Source organism: Lactuca sativa, chromosome 7 (assembly GCF_002870075.4).
Source record: "Lactuca sativa cultivar Salinas chromosome 7, Lsat_Salinas_v11, whole genome shotgun sequence".
Lineage (NCBI taxonomy): Eukaryota > Viridiplantae > Streptophyta > Magnoliopsida > Asterales > Asteraceae > Lactuca > Lactuca sativa.
In genome coordinates, this window is record NC_056629.2 from 88,266,851 (window position 1) to 88,288,113 (window position 21,263).

At 36.5% G+C, this 21,263-nt stretch overlaps 1 protein-coding gene across 2 annotated transcripts; it reads right to left on the minus strand.

Moving 5' to 3' along the window:
• Nucleotides 1-9,716: 9,716 nt before the first annotated feature.
• LOC111888571 (pentatricopeptide repeat-containing protein At4g33170) lies at nucleotides 9,717-12,961 on the minus strand. Of its 2 annotated transcripts, XM_042896420.2 has the most exons (2): nucleotides 12,465-12,603; nucleotides 9,717-12,372 (listed from the first exon to the last, which is right to left on the minus strand). In XM_042896420.2, exon 2 carries the CDS (start codon nucleotides 12,361-12,363, stop codon nucleotides 9,832-9,834), a length of 2,532 nt encoding a protein of 843 aa, XP_042752354.1. In that variant the 5' UTR covers nucleotides 12,364-12,372; nucleotides 12,465-12,603; the 3' UTR covers nucleotides 9,717-9,831. The 2 variants fall into 2 exon arrangements, with proteins under 2 accessions (XP_042752354.1, XP_023740501.1); XM_023884733.3 differs by having other exon boundaries at nucleotides 9,717-12,961.
• Nucleotides 12,962-21,263: the final 8,302 nt, after the last annotated feature.

The window sequence follows — 21,263 nt, forward strand, 5'->3', positions numbered from 1 at the left end:
TTCTCAGGTAACCAGTAGATAGGTATAATGAACAGGTTTTTAGAAGACGGAGCAGTCAAGACTCGTCTTTTATTTTAATTACTTATTTTCATGTCTTATTCTATGAAAGAACACACATGTACTAAAATCTTACTATTAATGCAATGGATGATGTTGTTGCTTGTTTACTACTTTACACTCTTGTGATACTTTACATGACGTCCTCTGCCCCAGAACGTTTCCGCCGTTCTTGGTTTTGGGGTGTGACAGATTGGTATCAGAGCTTTGTTTATAGTGAACTGAGTATATCAACCCATAAAAGATATACTAACTAAAAATACAATGGGATTAAAATACTCTGACCAAGAGTTTATACTTTTAAATAATAAAATATTTAACTAAGTATACCTGCCTGCATTCATACTAAAATCAGTGTCACGATGACAAAAACAAAAGTATTACGATTGTTGAATATCACAAGTAAACTTGGGGATGTATGGTCAGTCTTGGGAGTGGCATAGCCTGATCAACTATGCTGGTCCGAGGAGTGATTAACATAGGCCCAAGAATGGTTGTGATATGGCAACAAGTCTAAAAACATACCAACACTAACACAATGAAGACATTAGCAATATTTTGTGTTACTATAATTGCTTAGTTAAGAATTAAAGATCTTCATTAATAGGTGTATAGTTTCTAAGTGGATACACTAAGGTTATATGTAACTAGGATGACATAGACTTAGAATCTGTGAAATTTTACTTTACCCTCTGTTCCTTGTGAACTTGGAGTTAAGGTCACTTATTCGAAGGCCTATCCTGTTTTGATTACATATAACTGGTATGCACTTTACAAGTATTGAAGTAACTGATGAATATTATCATATAATTATCTAGTTAGTACGTCTAGTAATTATTTATTTATCCACATTTCTCGCGTAGATAACATGGCTGGACCCCATCCCCACGGCGACCCATACTTCCCAAACAAAGACAATGTTGGATGGTTTGAATAAGAGCCAGAAAATGATCATCCAATCCCTTTGGATGATCACCATGCTGAAGGATTTTCGGATGGTGCTAACTCTGAGCCCGATGTTGAGAACCTACCCCCGGTGGCTCCCAACCCAATTCCTAACCGTCGTCTGGCTTTTCATGGCCCGACGCCCCCTTGAGTAGAATGCTTGGAGACATGGAGTGAAGAGCAAGATCAGCCCATGCCATTCAACGGAGACCGAAGCTTCTATAACTTGAGAGAGGGAAGCTCAGCAGAGAAGGTTCTGTCAATCCTGGTCCGTAGAGTTGCCCGAAACGAAATTCAGGGCAAGACAACTCTCCAGCGTATCGCAAAGGTTGATGCCAATGCAAGAATGCATACGATCTGCACCAATCACCTTGAAAGTGCTCGTGAGAGGTCTGAGAGAGACCATGAGGCCCTGCTACAAGCACTAGCTGAAACACGAGCCAAACTCATAGAGCTCCGAGTACGCCAGAGGGTGTACGAAAGACACATGCTTGATATGGAGCGCCAAGTGGCTGGACTAAGGGTTCACCAGAGGGGTGATCATCACCGGTAGGAGATGCTTTACTTTCCTTCCTTGTTTTAAGGAATTATTTTCCTGCCTATGTCCTATGTAACTACCTTGTACTATAAGTACTTTTAGTTAGGCCTTTATGCTGCCAAAACTTTTCTACTCCGGATCTGATGTAAGACCTTCTACAAGGTCAATTTTCCCAAACTTATTACGTCATAAATATCAATGATATTGACAGTCGGCTAACTTCTGTGTCAATCTTTGTTCAAATACTTTCATCATACTATCTTTAGAATTCTATCTGAAACTCACTCTAGTTAAGTTATTAAGCTATGGTAATTTAGCTCATGGATCACTTCCAATTCTTGTTGAAGGTTGGATAGCAATCATCTTGTAACCATTCTATGAACTTACTTCTACCCTTTACTAGGACTACATCATAGGGATGTAGGTCAAACCCTCGAGAACTTACTGCTACTCCTTTCATGAATGATCGAAATACGTCTAGATTCAACCATAATCACTCACACACACATTTTCTTATTGTGTAACAGAATCATGCCGTGGAAGAAAAGTAAACAACCCATCAACCAAACACCAACTCTTCAGATTGATGCATCTACCTTTCAAGCTGCAGTCTCAGCTGCCGTGACAGCTATCATGACTCACCTAAATGCTAACAATGCATATGTTAGCGGGATAGTTATGAATAATTCCAATCAAAGTAACAACCAAGTACATCAACGAGTATCAAACTACCCCGACACCTCGAATCGCAAACCCAAGAGTAATAAACGAACGTTCTGGGATAGATTTAAAGGCAAATCACCCAAACGACGAACAAGAGACAACAACCTGTGGCAGCCTTCGTGGCCACGACATCTGTAACTCTTACTACCATCCCTACTAGTATCCTGGTTATCCCTAACCCAGCCAGGCAGTATGCTGGAAACCTACCGAAGTGCAATAAGTGCAGCTTCCATCATCTAGGTAGTTGTTGTCTGTTACACTGCAGGAACTGCAACAAGGACGGACACACTACCCGCTTCTGCAGGGCAAGGATCCAACACATTACTTCAACCTCCAATGTCGAAATTTCTCGGGTATGCCATCTATGTGGTGTAATGGGACATTTCAAAAGGGACTGCCCAACAGAGAAGAGTGACAGGGGAACAGGAGGAATTTGACCCCAAAATAACAAAAAGCAACAAAGGACCCTACTATAATATAGGTACACTTCCAATCGACAGTATTTAAGTATACTTTCAAATTGTTAAACACTAGTGCAACTAGAGTCTTATCTTTTGCGAGATTCAGCCAGTCAAGAGGCTCTCGTGCTGCATATACTTGCTTTTTGTAGTATACCTTGTTCGTAGCAATAGTCTTGTAGTTAATCTATAGTACTGAAACTCTGTTAGGAGTTGCACTGTTGTGTTGTTTGTAACATCGTTTATGATCTAAGTCCAATGCCTCTTATTTCGAGTAGTCCGATATTATCATACAACTTGAGTCAATTCGATCCTCACAATACTAGTTTCGTGCGTACATCTCTTTCTCCGTAATCACCCTTCTAGTGAAGCCATCATTCCAGAACTCTGAGGTACTCATGCATAGAGTACCATATGCTTCATGTCCTTCCCGAAGATACCTCAGCAAACCTCCCCGGAGTACCACTTGTACAGTATGTCAAGTTCAACCCGAAGACCCATACAGTTGATCTAACGCTGAAGAAAGTATACGCAAGGGTGGTATATAATCAAGGTTCTACAGACTTAGAATTGATGATTCCGCATTCATTTCTTTTCCTTGTTTGGATGTGAGCTTAAAGAAGAATCATTTATTCGACTGCCTTTTCAATCTTAATTATATACGACTCGTATACACGAAGCTGTGATTGATGAGCCAAATATGACTTCTGATATGAACTTCAGGACGGAGACTGCTCAAGACTACGAGTGATCGTACTGCCATGCGAATAAACTTAGAATCCAATCAAATGCTACCCCTAGAACCGAATAGCCCTATAGTATAACACTACAAAGATACATGAACTGTCCGGTCAACTTAATGAACTGCTCAACAATGCCTTAATAAGACCGACTTTCTCACCCTGGGGAACTCCAGTTTGGTTCGTCAAGAATAAAGACGGATTAGTTAGTATGCGCATCAACTAATGGAAACCTCGACAAGATTTCCATTAGGGATCATTACCCATTGCCTCGCATGGATGGATTGTCTGACCAACCGCAAGGAACGAATTACCTGTCGAAGATGGATCTGAGATTCGAGTATCGCCAGTTACGAGTGTCAGAGGAGGATGTCCCGAGGACAGCCTTCCGAACTCGATACAGACACTACAAGTCCGTAGTGATACCTCTCGGATAAGACCAATGCACCCGTAGTATTCATGAACCTGATGAATAAGGTATGCTGTCCTTACTTGGATCAGTTCGTCATTTTCCTTATATATTACCTACTTATCTACTCTCGTAGTAAGAAAGAGCATAGAAGCATCCACGACTCAACCTACCCCGCGAACTCAGTAACGTACATTCTACCTTCCCACTCCTAGAAACTTGAAAAAGTGCCTTTCCGTAAGGACTCTTGTAATCCCACTCGACGAGATCGATATCAACAAGAGCCTCACCTTCGTGGAAGAACCATAGTGACCATGGAACGAGAGGTCAATCAGACGAAACAAAGTCGTATCCCATTAGTGAAGGTTCGTTGGAATGCCAACCGAGGACTTGAATTCACTTGGGAGTGCGAGGATCAATTGAATAGGAAGTATCCTCATCTCTTTACTTGATTATCCATACCCACTCCTGTGCCAAAAATCTAATTTCGGGACGAAATTCCCTTTAACGGGGGGATGATGTGACAATCCGAAATTTTCTACTGCTTTGAAAACTCAGTCAGTCAACTCAACTTAATGTCAGACTCATTCCTGCTATCATTTAGCACAATTTAGAGTCGGTTTGAGCGTTCTGAGCCTTTTACACTTAAGGGATAAGTGTTGGGGTTTATCTGCTGAAACTATAGTACAAAGATCAAGCCTAAATCACCAGGACCAGGAGTTCACGGCCACCACACTAGATTTTACGGCCGTAAACTCCATGTGGGCCATAAACTCACCCTATATGATCAAGTGTTCGCCATTTGTTCCATTTCTTTCCTTCTTTAGCCGATTTTCCCTCATTCTCTCTCAAGTATCATCCACTTTCCATCCTTAGATCATAAAAAGTGTAAGTATTCTATCCCTTGATTAGTTGATACACCTTATTAACTAGCTTCATTCATTGATTTCATCCATAAAAATCATGTTTTCATAGATCATCAAGTTTCACCAAGAACACCAAGAACACACACTAGTGTTCTTGGCCAAAACCGACCCTTTCAAGCTCCTATATCGTAAGTACTCTTGTCCTAACTTGTTATGTACTAGATTGAACATGTTTAGGACTTAGAAACATCAAGAATCAAAGGTTGGCAGAGAGTTTATGGCAAAGGATCTCCCAAGGCCGTAAACTCCTTATAATGGTGCAATGTTGCCCTAATTTCCTTCCTTATGCTTAGAACATGGATTAGAACTCTCCACCATTGAACTAGGGACCTTAAACATCAAAAAGACCATGAACCCATAGAGTTTACGGCCGTAAACCCACGAGGAATGGTCCATGGGCCCTGAACTCTATAATGTAGTGCCAATGTGCCACTAATGACTTCCTAAGGCTTAGACTTGAAGTAAGGATGCTTCTTTATGACTTAGAGGGCCTCAAAACACAAAATGGTATCAATTACCATGAGTTTATGGCTGTAAAATCATGGGGGGAAATGACCTTAGGCCGTAAACTCCTTAAGGAGTGGTCCTTGGGCCATAAAATCAAATGCAAAGCCCTACACCCTTTAGATGCAACCCTAATGTACTCCTAGCACTTGAATCAAAGTGTTATCCATGTTTTAGGGTGTCTTTACTTGATTAATTAGTTGTTAAATGACTAATTGGATACATATATGTGTTACTATATGTAAATTAGGATCCGTGTGTGTGTTCAAGTCTTCACTTGATACTTAGCATCCTATACCATCCGTTCATCCAATCCACTCACTACAGGTGAGTTCATACCCCTTAATTAACCTTTTAAATGTCTTTAAATGCTTTTATGGGGGGGGGGGTGGAATACAAGTTGAATCATACTAGTTATTATATTAATCACGTGTGATTAATAACTAGTATACAAATGGATTTACTATGCTTTTAGCTGTTTTACCAAGCATACTACTTCAAATGACTTTCTCAAATGTTTTTACATGTTAAACTAGTTATCAAACTATCTTACACACTGTATCCTTCCTTTCAAACTCTATTACAATTGTGTTTCAAACAAAATATTCTTATACTTTAAACTGGTAATATCAAACAATCTGCTTTTAAATCATTTTATAAACTGACATCAAGTCATCAATTCTCACTTATTAATCTTTTCAACAGTTTTACAAAACTTCTTTTAAACTTTTATATTTTCAAATACATGACTATATATGTATAGTTATATAAGTAATGTTTAAAGGACTTAGGACTGCTAACTCGCTTTAATTCCTTTTCCTTGTTTGGATGTGGCCTTAGGGTATCAGTTATTTGTCCGAATGTCGTCTAAATATTAGTTATATATTAAGTATACATATATAGACATAAAAGTTCTATCAGTCAATTCAGTACCTTTGAGTACCAAATACATACTTTCAGTTATACACGTACATTACTAGTAACTATAATAGGTATAGTTAGGAGATACTACTTACTATTCCTAGTACAAGGAATCACACAAGAGTTAGTTCATTCATGAGTCTATACTAATACATACTATGAAGAGATACTAATACATACTATGAAGAGATACTATTACATACTATATGAATAGATACTAATACTAACTATACGGACTGACCATTCTACACCCGGCTGTTAGCTACAGTGGAAAACTACACATCGACGGATGTCTACGGTTGTACTATTCGGCGAGTTACCACGCCATGTTTATCCTAAGACAAAAGGATACGATATTAAATGATTATATAATTTTCCTATTACTTTTAGTTTGTGACACATTCACATAAACGATGAGGTAGACTATAATTTAATTATATGAGTTGTATAGGGGAAAAACCTTCATTTATACTGAGAAGCAAACCTTCAAAACAGTTGAGTCTTGGTAGAAGACTACATTTTATACTAGTAGGAAATATGGGATTTTCTAGGGTTTTCATACTTATACAAACTTATTCTTCAAGCATTTACAAGTCTTTTCTTTACAGTTTTACTAATTAGTGAAACTCAAATACTTATGGATTCACCAGCTTAAATCCTGATCTATGCTTTCAAAATAACTTGTATTCTCAAGTCACTAATAGACAGGTACGATGACCAGGTTTTGAGAAGACTGAGCAGTCAAGACTCGTCTTTTATTTTGATTACTTATTTTCATGTCTTATTCTATGAAAGAACACACATGTACTAAAATCTTACTATTAATGCAATGGATGATGTTGTTGCTTGTTTACTACTTTACACTGTTGTGATACTTTACATGACGTCCTCCACCCCAGAACGTTTCCACCGTTCTTGGTTTTGGGGTGTGACAATTGTGGCCTTTTAGTGTTCTTTCCAAGAAGAAGTGGTAGATAAACAAGCTTGGAACGAGTTGGTGCCTCAAGAACCTGCATATTAGGCACCTTGCAAAGCTACTGGAGGTACAAAGCTTGGATCTTTCTTCTTTAATCTTTATATCTAGCTAGGGTTTTCTTCCTTGTCCCTTTAGGTTGATTTTGGACCTCCATTGGTGAGTTATGCAACTCCAAAGGATGGAAATGACAAATTTGAGGTCCCTTAGTCCTTTTTCAACATAAAAATGGAGTCTTGGTGGGTATTTTGACCTCATGCATGGGTTAAGAGCTTTAAAAAGGTCTTAATGAGGGTGTTGGGAGCATATGAGACATGCAAAGGCATAGAGTTGCCAACTTTATGCCTTAGGCCGTCTTAATAGAGTTAGATCTGACTTTTAGACATAAAGGAATCGAGTATTAAGCACTTAATGGAAAAAGTGCTTAAACCGTTAGTACGTTGGGTGTAACCTAGTGTACGCTGCGCGTAAGCCCTAGAACCTCAGTACGGTACGCGTACCAGGATGGTATGCTAAGCGTATGCATCATAGTGGAGCCAAATCTGTTTTGGGCCTTTGAGCTTTTGGGCCTCGGTTGATTATTGGGCTTGGTGGTATTAGGGGAACTATGGGCTATATCATTCGTTGTGGGTCATAGTTATATTGATTGGGCCTTATTGAGCCAAGTGGCCCATTAGGGATTTTGGACTTGGACTTTGGGCCCAATAGCAAGGGATGGATAATTGGGCCTTATGAAAGGGTTGGGAGTTTGGGTCTCCCTTGATTATTCAAAGTCCTAACAATATCTAATATTATTATTCAGCACCGGAGGTTGCAGACTGTTAGGAGAGCAACTTTTGTATTCAGCAGATAGAGGTGAGTCTCCTCACCATACCAATGGGTCGAAAGCACCATGGTCGGCCCATTAACTGTTACGTATATGCAATTTGGACTATTTGATATGCAATGTGCTAGTTGTTTCTGTGTATTGTGTATGGAAGACCTCAGGGAGTTCCCGAGGCACTTAGGTGTAAGACCTTGGAGGGTTTCCTTGGCTTCCTAGGTCAAAGACCTCGGGTGGTTCCCGAGGCACTTAGGTATAAGACCTTGGAGGGTTTCCTTGGCTTCCTAGGTCAAAGACTCCGGGGGGTTCCCGGGGCATTGGGCTAAGACCATGTGGGGGTTCCCATGGTACCCTGAGTAAGACCCTGGAAGATTTCCAGGGCTTCCTTACATGTTGTTTTGCATAGCTTATGTGTTATGTATTGTTGTTTAGCTAGCATGACATGTTGTATGTGTTCTTATGGGTGTGCTCTGGGGAACTCGCTAAGCTTCCAAGCTTACCGTTTGTGGATTTGTTGCAGGTACATCTGAGCCCAAGGGCAAAGGCAAGGCGTGCACTCTATCTCTCTTTCTCATTACTATGTTTTGGGACACTCTGATGATTTAAACAAAGCTGTAATGAATGTGGATTTGAAACAATTATGTTTGAATTTCATGGTTTATGCAAGTGTGTTTTCTAATTAAAAATGAGAAATTTCCTTGAAAAAAAATTTGGGTTGTTACATTCTCACTTGAAAAATCTCCTCTGGTATCATTTCTGACTTCGTTCGACGGGTATGTCTATAATTGCTTCGCTGCTCCCTACTTTCAGGAGCCTTTCTTCTTTAAGTTGACAATTTTTTCGACTTCAAACTTGTAAACGATATGATACAAATCATAATCCGGATTTTTTATACAACCTAAAATAAACCCTAAACCCTAAACAAACCTGTGATGGTCGGAGAAAGGAGACGACTGCAGATGGGAGACGACGAGACATTGGAGACGACGGGTGAGAGGAGATTGACGGGTAGAGTAGCTGACCTGGAGTCGTTGTGAAACGTCGATGGTGTGGATGTTTGTTCGGAGTTTGTGACTCACTGCCTGACACTGGAGATGGAAGACTTAGGGGGTGCGATGGTGAAGGTTCGTGTCGGCGATGGCGGTGGACAAGGGAGGCCATGACGACGATGGATGAAGGGGTGGAGATGGTGGTGTAGGAGGGAGGCGACAATGGAATTTTAGGAGTCGTGGTTTTACGAACGATTATGTATAATCATTGTTGTTTCTTTACTTTATAAACATGTCATTATATTTTTATCTATAACCATTAATTAAACTATATATACTTTGTTTATTTTTTTATTTTTCCTTTAAATTGCAGTATTTATTATGTATCGATTATCATAACAATTTATAAACTAATTTCTTTCTTTCATATTAAAAATTTATCATGACATCATGTAAGCCTAGAAAGAAGATAAAATTAAATAACCCCTATATGAATAGTAGAAAATATATTAATTTTTTACTACATCCATCGATCAATCTATATTATATCATAAAAACTCATGATTTCACCTTACAGTCTAATTAAAATTATTTTTTATTTATATCACCGGTGATGTTCACGGATTATAAGATAATATATTATATGCAACAAAAAAAGTCTTTTATTATAGATACCTTAAACGAACATAACATTTAAATTTCATGTCACCTAATATAAAATAGTATTATTTTATTAAACTTATAAATAAACCATGTCCCAATTACACTACTTGGGTGTCATACAAGTGCTAGATAAATATTTCAAAAAGAAAAGAATTTCCAAAGTCACCAATAATCACCACAAGAGCATACTCCATTACTAAACCTATGAAACCGATTAGCATCTCTCACCACAATCTCTCTCCCAAACACTTTCGACACATGCTTTATCGCATTATGACAATCCCCACAAACCCTAAGATTCTTTATCACTCTAATCGTCACACATTCATCCAAACTCATCAACCCAAAAGCAATCGCCAATTTCTCACTATGATAATACAAAGACCTCTCTTTTTCCTCTTCTTCAACATCAAGCAACACATAATCTGTATCAGGAACATACCCATCTTCCTTAATCAACTTCACCAAATCCTCCACCTTTTCATATATCTTCTCACTTTCTAAATGTGATCTATCATCCACAACAAAAACATGAGCTTTTCTTTTCACATTAATCCAACTAAACCCCGGATCTTTCTTCACATTCTTCATCATCATCATTCTCCTAGAATCCGCAACTTCACTCCATTGATTCGAACCCGCATATATATTCGACAAAAGCACATAAGCAGAAGCATCAAATGGCTCTAATTCTAGAAGCTTTTTCGCGACACTTTTTCCTGTTTTCATGTCGCCTTGAAGCTTACAAGCATTAAGTAAAGCTCGATACATTGATCCAGAAGGTTGAAATGGCATGGATTCAATCAATTTCTCAGCTTCTAGAAGACGTCCACCTCGTCCAAGACAATCGACAAGACAAGAGTAGTGTTCGATGTCAGGGGCAATTCCGTAATTTTCAATCATTGTGTTGAAATGTTCATAAGCTTCTTGAATCAAACCGGAGTGACTACATGCGGAAAGAACACCGATAAAGGTGACTTTATCAGGGGACAAATTAGCGACAGATTTTAATTCATTGAAAAGTTCAAGAGCTTGTTTTCCATGTCCATATTGAGCTAACCCTACTAACATTGCGTTCCATATAACAATATTTTGGACACGTGTTCTTTTAAATAATTGATAAGATTCTTCTATGTTACCACATTTTGCATAAAAGTCAATGAGTGATGTGTTGACATAAGTGTCAAGAACACAATCTGACTTTATTGCATTTGCATGTATTTGTTTGCCTTGTTCCAATGAAGTTGTTAAAGAGCTTGCTTTGATTAGGGTCGCAAAGGTAAATTCATCAGGAAATACACCAGATTGTCTCATTTTATGGTAGATTAAAAAAACATTATCTTCATTACCATTTTCAACACATCCTGATATCATAGAAGTCCAAGCTACATCATCTGGAGTTGGCATTTCATCGAACACTTTATGGGCATCTGTTATCTCACCACATTTTATATACATATCAAGAAGGCTGCTACTAAGATACAAATCTTGATCAACACCATGTTTTAGAGCATACCCATGAATCTGTTTCCCATGTTTTGAACTTACTAAAAATGAAGAAGCTTTACACATAGTTGCTAATGTGATCTCATCTGGTTTCTTTCCGTTTTTATGCATTTGAGTAAAAAGCTCCCATGCTTCATGACTATTCCCACTACTTATAAATCCAAACACCATAGCATTCCATGATGCCAAATCGAATTCACTTTTATCTAAAAACAGAAACTTTGCTTCATTTGTTCTACCATTTCTAGAGTACGAATCAACAAGTGATGTGGACACAAAAGTGTCGTTTTCAAGTCCAGTTTTGATTGTGTAAGCATGATTTTGATCTGTTAGAAATGAAGAACATGCTCTTAATACACTTGCTAATGTGAAATTATCAGGCTTTAGTCCATTGTGTAAGAGCTTGATATATAATTTAACAGATTCTTCCATTAATCCACTTTGTACATAACTGTTTATCATTGAGTTCCATGAAACAATGTCGGTTTCCTCCATGTGAAAGAATACTTTTCTTGCTGATGTTAAACAACCCGTTTTTGAATACATGTTAATAAGACTATTGGAAACATTAACAGTGGTTTCAAAACCAGGTTTTATAGACATACAATGAATCTGTTGCCCTAATTTTGGATCATGAAGTGCAACCACAGTAGAAAGGGAGACAATGAATGTCACTTCATCATTTCTCACATTTGATCGATTCATATCAAGGAAAGATTTGATAGCAGATGAATGATCACCAGATTGATGATAATGGGACATGGTTTTATTCCAAGATATTACATTTAGAGAAGTGTCATCTTCATTGGTGAAAGATAACTTAATAGCATATGCTTGCACTTGATCCTTATAGTTCTTGGAACTATCATCTTCTTCAGAAAATCCATTAAGAAAGCATTGCAGACTTCCAATGTCTGGACATACAAACTCATTTCGATGAAAATCTGATAAAAAATGGAATGATTCTTCTTGAAGTCCTGATTTTACATATGCTTTCAGCATGACATTCCATAAGACCACGTCCCGATCATGTTCAGGCATTTCATCGAACACCATTCTTGCATCCCTTACTTTGTCAAACTTGGTATAAATGTTGACAAGAGCTCCAGAAATGAACACCTCCGATTCCAAACCAATTTTCACAGAGTACCCATGAACACATTCTGATGCCCAAACGTAACTTGACATCAAACATAGCTTCAAAACGGGGGCGAAAGTCAGCTTTGTGAGAGAAACATCAGATGATCTGAGAAGAAGCCTAAAAAGACGAAAACCCTCTTCTACGTTACCTGAATGGGAATCGCAACTAGAAGCGTAGGCTGCTAAAATCGAATTCCATGTGACAAGGTCTCGTTGAGGCATTTCATCGAACAGCCGGCGGGCAGAAAGGAGAGCGCCGCATTTTGAATACATGTTGATGAGATTGTTGGTGAGGAATCGGTCTGATGTGGTGTGCCCATGAGTTATGATTAGAGCGTGAGTGGATTTTCCGAATGACAAGTCGTTTCGAGCAATGGCAGTGCGGATGAAGGGGAACCATGGTGATTGTGAAGAGGAAGAGGAGGCTATGGTGCTATAGCAACTCTGGGTGTTTTGAGGGGTAACGTCGGGGAAATGTGATCGGAGATTGGTGGCACTAAAAGGTCTGAGGGACGAAGAACGTCGGAAGTTATAGTGCCGTTGCATTTGCGACGTTGATGTTACTCTGCATCCTGTGTGTTTGACTGCTCTTCCGCCAAATTAAACAAGAATCCGCGTCAAACACATGTATATGATATTCTTTGAAATTTTCACCGACGGCTTGCTCTCATTATTTTTAAAACTTATGTTTTTTACTTTTATATATTTTAAAATACATTATAAAATTATATTATGTCTATTTACTTTTTAAAATGTCATTTTGAGCGTTCTCTTGAATTTCAACTTTATAAAAAATAACTTTCTTATCATCTATTTTGTAAACTTTTATGTTCATCGTCTCTAATATATATAATCTGATTTTTCCTAATAATTTCTGTTAGTGAAGTTAAAAATAAAACTAATTGTTTTACATACTTATTTTCATGTATGTGTTGGTATAAATTCGAATTGGTCAATGCTTAATATAAATTTAGAAAAAGATAACTTGATTTTTTTAAGTATATGCCGATATAAATTCGAATTTGTCTATATTTCATACATCTTTTTCTAATGTTTTTGTGTTTATTTTTATGTATACTTCCTACTTATGAGTTGGGTCGCATATAATACGTTTTTAATTATTTGAATTTTTATTCTTTAACTTTAAAAAGAGAAATCTTACTTATTTATTTTTATATACGTGTAAGTATAAATTTTAGCTTATTTTTATGTACGTTTCCTATGTATGAATTTGGTCACATATAACTCATTTTCATTAGGCGGTATATTGGAGTTAGTCAGTGATATCGACATTGTATATTTGTCTACCAACAAATGCAATTGTACATAAATTTTATTAATATAATCATCAACATTAAACTTACAAAACGGATTGGTGTTAGGGTGTCACACCCAACAAATAAAAGGATACAATATAGTCCAAAAACACTATTATATTACACTAAAAAGAAGTACAGTGCAAGCAGGTCGATACTCAAAGACACAGGAAAAAAGTCTATAACTCTTTCCGTAATGTACTTTGGTCACAAAAGGGGGTTTTGTTTTCAAGATGTTAAATAATGTAAATAACAATCCATTTTGAAAACATGTAGAAATGTAATAAATTTGTAAACAATGAATTAAATGGTTCCAATTCCAGTTCTCGTTGTCGTCATTTAACTTGATTATGCATTGATGATATTCATAATTACTATTCTAAGTTGGTACTGAAAGATATTAACATGCTCTAATACCTCTCGCTTGCCAAGTTTTCTAAAAAAATACGCTCTTTGACTAGACCTAGCTTTACTAATCCAACATAAACACACTCTTAGATTGTATTGAAAAACGCATTAAGTTCATTAGAAGTTTCCTACAAGTGTTCATTTCTTCTCATCGAAAGTGTCAAAAACATGTGATATATGTTCTACAATAAGAAAACATATTGTTTGTTACCAATTATTAAAGGTGGCAATTGTTGACACGACACGATAAAAATACATGACACGAAACGAAATTGAGACGAAACTGAAATTCGAATTCGTGTTCGTGTCGTGTTCGTGTTAAGTGTAAAAAACACAATGTCGTGTCGTGTCGTGTTCGTGTTTAAAATTCGACACGAAATTGACACGATTAGCATTTATTTGTCGTGTTTTTCGTGTTTGTCGTATTTTTCGTGTTATGTATGATTAAATATTAATTAAATAAACTAATTTTTTTTAGTATGTTATCTTTGTCATGTCGTGTCGTGTTTGTCGTTTTTTAATCGGTTCGTTTTTGTGTTAGTTAAAAAAAACACGACATCGTGTCATATCGTGTTCGTGTTATATAAAAACTTGTCGTGTCGTGTCGTGTCAGACAAAAACACGACACGATGGCCCGATTTGCCACCCCTACCAATTATTAACTTCACAAGGTGATTAGGTGCCACACAAAGTCAATTAACTACATAAGAATTCCATTCATATAAGTGGTCAATCAAACACAAATCAAATTCAAGGAATCCAGTTAGAACAAGAACACAATCACTAGAATAGGGTCATAAGCAGAACATCAAGTCATATGTATCAAGTCAGCGATCAACATATTTTGAACAAGAACTAGAAACTTTGGTGTTTTTAGCCATACATGTCTAAAACCAAATCAAACAAAGAGATGAAACTGAATGTGTTTAATACTTACAAACTAAAATTACTAGAATTTGCCATGATTATAAGCCTTCCAAAATCGCCCCTAATTGCTCCCAAAACCCTCTTAATGAAAATTGTCTCTATGAATACATATACCAATAAGTCTTCATGGAAAGCAAGTTATGAGGCTTCAATTCTAGCACCATTTGCAAGAAGGATTGGGAATGGAGAAGGCTAGAAGTCCTCAACACTTCAAGGAAAAGGGAAGAAGAAAAACTAGCATTTTTGTTCACCATATGTTTCCTTATGTACTCAAAAGTAAAAGATAAGGCCATCCCTATATTAAATGTGAGCACCAAGCTTTATAAGAGATTATGGGTTATTATCAAGTCAAACAAGCTGCTTCTTGTCCTTTCATGCATGCTCGCAATTTTATGAAGCAAGAATGGAGCCAAGAAGTGTTCTTCACTCAAACATGTAACTAGTAGTTGGATCTCAACTAAAAAACTTACTCTTAGTGTCTAATAAGTTGTATACAACATATATATTCATACCTTATAATATAACTAGTTTTTTTTTTTTGTTATTATTTCCTAAAAACAATAATTCTAAATATATTGGTAAAATAGTTTTTTCATAAAATAATGTTTTTCGTATAAAATACAAGTGTTAACATTTATTAATAATCAAAATTACTCTAACAAATAATCAATTAGTAATAAATTGCTATAAGGTGTAACCCTATAGGATCATATGTCATTAACAATATTATTCTAATGACTCTTGAGCATAAAGATCTTTCAATCCTTTCCACATTGTTTGGATGGGAGGATCCAAAGTAGAATCCTGGTATGTGTTTTATATATATACAATTTTGAAAGATTTAAATTTATAACCCTTATCTATTTGATTAAACTAAAGCACAAATTAGGAAGTGTACCTAGTCGCGTAGTAGTGTAGTAAAGTAAGTACGGGATCGAACATAAGGAATAAAGTCAGTTTGGAATTTAAAATTGCTAAAACTTAATATAATTATTAAACTAAAAATTAATGAAAAAACGTTGTTATCCGATTTTACAAGTTTAGAAAAAATTAATTTACTATTAACTGGAAAGAAACTAAAAATGGGTTTTAACAAGAGAATTAAGACACTTTCATTTATCTTCGAATCCTCTTTTTTTTTTCCTATGAGTAATTTTGACTATGGATTACTTCTGTTTGTTACCAATTTTATAATCACTAACTCTCATGGTCAGACTAATTAGCTTACTTTAATTTACGACATTTAATCACAATGGTCATGTAGACTAAGGACACTTAATTGATTTTATCGAATATTCAGACTATGAATGAATAGATCTAGGTTTACCTTCTTATGGTCAATTCGGACAAATTAGAAATTATTATTGTTAAATAATGATTTCCAACATAATTAAGCAACAGACTTTATTACCTATACTAGGACATGGTCAATCTCTAGCTCTAGCAATTTAATGGTCATAAACTGTTGGGTTTTTATTCAAAATTAGTTTCAAAACATGATTTAGGCAACTAAAGACTTGATAATTTGAATAACATAAAACAAGTTTAAACCCACCAAGAATCTTCTTGCAAGTTGTAGAAAGATTAAAATACCAACCAAAAAATGACAAAGAAATAACAACCTTTGTAGTTCTTTGGGTCCCCTTTGGAGGCTTGGAAGTTGATGAAGAATGATGAACTTTAGAGAAACCACCAATGACACAACTTAATGTAAAATGCTAGTTCTTTTTGTATAAAACTCTTAAGAATCTTAAGATTTATGCTCTTATTAAAATAAGAACATAAAGAGAGCATCAAGAACCAAGTAATCTTCATGTATGAATAAAATATGATAGAGAACCTAACATGCATGCATGTTATGGTTTTGTGAGTGTGCAAGAGTAAGAAATGAAAACTTTCATAAAGGAGCTCTTTTACACACGAGTTCTTAACCATTTAAGCCCTCTCTTTTCACTAGACCACATGTCCCCCATGCTTGTATGGTTAGACATTACTTGTCAATAAATTAACATGAAAGTCATGCCATCAAATTCTTCTCTTAGTTTCGAAAATAAGAGTTAACAATAAGACAAAAAAATTTATATTTAATAAAGAAAGTTTATAAAATATAAACTTAAATTTTTGGTAAAAGACAAAAGAATTTATCTAGTCCAATATGTTGTGCATAAATTATTAATTCATACCATATGAATTATATAATAATTACTTATTAATGAAAATTATTATTTCCATGATATAAATAACTTCCAATTAATTATAAGAGTTTATCGAATATTAAATAAAACCATTTTCTAATAAATAATCAATTGTATCAGGTTGTTATTAGTGTGACCCATTAGTATTATATGTTAATTAGCAATATCACTTTAATATGATTCTTGAGCATACAAGATCCTTCAATATCCCACTTGCGCAAGACTCATATTAGACTGATATAGAAAGTGGTGAACGTCTAACAACATTTCACTGCCCCCAACAACATATGACTTTGCATCATTCTATCAACGCCCAATTCCCAAAAAGCTCAAAGCTACAACTAGTGTATGAGGTAAGTTTATCAGTTATCTCTTTTGTCACAAACATCATGTTAAACATGAGATAAGGATCGTGATTAATCTCATTGGGTGTTCAACTTTTGGTAAGGCACCTTAGATGTCTAACTTTCAACACATAAGAGGAACAAATCCAATCATGATTACGTAATCCTCTTCCATAGTTCACACCTTACCTGAAAATGGCTTTTATAACTGGCTGATTAAGGACCAACATGTGACCATATCTAAGCACAATACTCCCTACAGTTAAGTTCCACTATGTATCTCAGGTGTTAAAGATACAAAAATAGTACCTTTTCATCATATATCATTCATGATAACGATCCATGAGATGATCTTGATGTGGGTTAGTTCAATACCAGGTCTCTGACAAGTACTTATTGTTGAGTTAAATTATGTTGCGTCATGGGCTTGTATTTTGTATCCAGATTGGGCTTGTCCATCCGTGATTATGTAGTAGGGTTATACTATATATATGCATGCATGTATGCATTAGACGATGTTGATTTTGATTAGGTTTATTATTTTGTAACCCTAAACACCTCTACAGTCGAAGTTCTTAATCGAGCTCTTCTAAGGTGTTGAAGCATTAATCATACGACACATTCAAAGCCATTCTTGTGTTCATAATTACGTTCTTAATTGTTTGTCTACATAGAATCTAATGATCCTGATTGAACTTTGTTTCAACAATTGGTATCAGAGCAAGAGACTGTGTGATCAATACACATTCCTTCTGTATTCAGAATTCTTTAGGGTTTCCGCTTTTATCGTATAAATAGAAGCCGTCTTCTTCATATCGACGATAACTTTGTTTTTGATAAAACCCTAATCTCAACTTTACAGGTTTGATTCTAGAAGCTCACCATGTCTCACGAAGATTTGCAAACAAATCCCATCAACATCTCAAACAGCATTGGATCCACTACCAGAATTCTCATTCTTTACACTGAAGACTATGAAGTATGGGCACATCACTTTGAAGATTATGTGGTTGGATCGGAAGACAATGGCTATCTCATCTGGGAAGCTATCACTCTTGGGCCGTTTGTTCACTCAGGAACGAACACAACAGTTAAGTCCCAAAAGGAATATAATAAGTTAGTGGCGGATGTAGAGAAGATGCCACAGGACGAGAAAGACAAGTTGTTGTGTAATGTAAAGGCAATGAGAATGATCATATTCACCTTGCAGTCTGATACTTTTCGGTTGGTTGGTTCATGGACGACGACTAAAGAAATCTGGGATAGGTTGAAAGAACTTTATTCAACCGATGAAGATCTAAAAAACTCCATTCAAACCTTGTTGCTGTCAGAATTTGGTGTTTTCGAACAGAAACCAGAAGAAAAACTCATACAAACTTTTGATCGGTTTAATCATCTCCTAAGTAAGATGATCAAGCACGGAATAAAAAGAAAGTTGATCGAGCAGAAGGTGACCTTCATGAACGGTCTCAGACCAGAATGGATGGTCATGGTCTCAACTGTGAAAGCAAATGAACAGTTTAAATCTTACTCACTAGCGAAACTTATGGGAATACTTAAGTCCCATGAAAGTGTAGTGACCAAAGAAGCAAAGGTAGTTTCAGGTGTGGGGTCGCTGGCCCTTGTCTCAAAAGGAAAAAGCATAGCAAAAGAGGAAGAAGAGTCTGATATGTCTGAATGTGACCTTACAAGCGAGGAGTATGCTTTTATGGTTACCAATCCAAAGAAGTTTGCACGAAGAAAATTTCCTGTCAACAAGAACCAAAATTGGCAGGGAAGTTACAACTCTAAGAATGTGAAGGATGAAGCGAAAAATTCTTCTCAAAAGGATGAAGACAAGAAGGAGAGCAAGCTTGCGGGAGACTTTAGGTTCGACTGCAATTACTGTCACGGCAAGAATCACTTTGCCAAAGATTGCATGCTAAGGAAAATGGCTGAGAAAAGAGATGGTGAAGATGATGAGGCGTACTATATGCGCAAGTTGGAAGAGATCAAGAAAAAGAAAGCAACTAACAGTTCTATGAATGCCTTGATTGTGCAGGAGAATGCAGATGAAGATGAGTTCGGTGGCGTTGAAGTTTGGTCAACCAACTCTGAAGATGAAGAGGTGAGAAAGCCCACTCATGGAAGGGCTTATGTGGCAAAGGAAGTAGGTTTGGCTGGAAGATGTTTAATTGTCACAGCTGGTTCATCAACCGAAAGTACGAGTGAGGAACCAAACCTGACTGAGGACAAGTGTTTTGCAGCCAAGCCTGTGAGTAAGAAGATCAACGACTGCGATCGGCTGATCAAAAAGGTATAATCCATCCTTGAATCACTTAAAGTTCCAATAATAGATTATGAAGAAGAATTAAAATAATTAAAATTCAAATTTTCTAACTTAAGTGGTAGTCTCATGCAAACTCGCTTAGAGAATTCTAACCTAACTGGCCAACTCAGCAGGGTGTCTTCAAAAAGTGAGGAGAGAAGGATGTGGATTGAGCTGAATGAGGCGAAATTAAATAAATCTAGGGATGAAAGTATTTATTTGCAAAGAAACAATTTAAGGTTTTTAAAACAAAGGAATGTTTTTTGTTTAATTGCTAAGCGTTTATATACCGATATTGCTCAATTGCATTTAAGTTGTGAGATAGGGAAGAAGATTCATAAGATGATCTTACCCTTCCTTGAATTTAAAGAGGATGAGGTCATTGATGAGTGTGAATCAATAGTGTCGTTAGAAGAGACATCCATGTCTTACAAAATTGGACTGGACAAGATAGAAACCTTCATCGATTCTAAGGAACATAAATGTATGCTCAAAAATATTTTGGATGAAAATGATAGGTTAAAAATTAAGTCTGAAACTATTGAATCTTTTAACACGTCAAACACCAAATTAATTTCAGAAAATAAAATGAACTTAGATAATACGTCTGAATTTGATGAGGAAAGTGAGATGAGCGAAATCTCAGTGGAAGACGTAGTCGATTGCTCTGAGTTTATGAAGAGTGAAATCGAAAATGAGAAACCCCTCATATCTGAAAATTCGATTGAATTCGCTCGCCTGTCAAAAGAAAAGCCATAGAAACTCAAAGAAAAAGCCATGATCCATCAAAAGGTTCAAACAGTGTCGAATCAGGTCTATGCAGTTACATGTGTCACTGCAAAACAAACGATAGAGTTAAAAATCCTGGTCGACAAAGACAACGCTGAAGGATGTGACGATTACTTCTTGTCAGCTCCTATTGACAACGCAGACGAAACCGTAGGCTTATCTGAGCAAACTTCATGGAGGGTTAAAGGAAGATATGTTGCTGAACCCATAAACAAACCCTCGAGTTTCGACAAACCAAACACAAGTGGACCCAAAGAAATCCCTGAAGAACCAATGAAAGAACTGAGAGTTCGAACTAAGACAACTGAAACTCAAAAGGAGAAACCAGAGGCTAGCTTCAATATCCATAAATTGCAGAAGGAGTTAGCTGAACAGAAATGCTTAAGAAATCAAAGATACATGAAGAATCTGAATGAGCGAAAACATCATTGGCAATCTCAAAATCCCAACTATGTTCCTCCAAAGAAAGAATCAAGTGATAAAGGAAAGGAAAAACTGAAAGGAAAAGAAAAGTTCAGCCTAAATTCCTATTACTCCAAATCTCAGAACCGAAAGTCAAGTTTCGATCCCCAAACCGGCTCTTAGAACCGAAAGTCAAGTTTTGGTCCCCAAACCGGCTCTCAGAACCGAAAGTCAAGCTTTAGTCCCAAGTCTAGTTTCG

Excerpts from the sequence above, each read along its gene's own strand:
- LOC111888571 (XM_023884733.3), bottom strand. The coding sequence starts at position 12,861 with ATGCAACGGCACTATAACTTCCGACGTTCTTCGTCCCTCAGACCTTTT.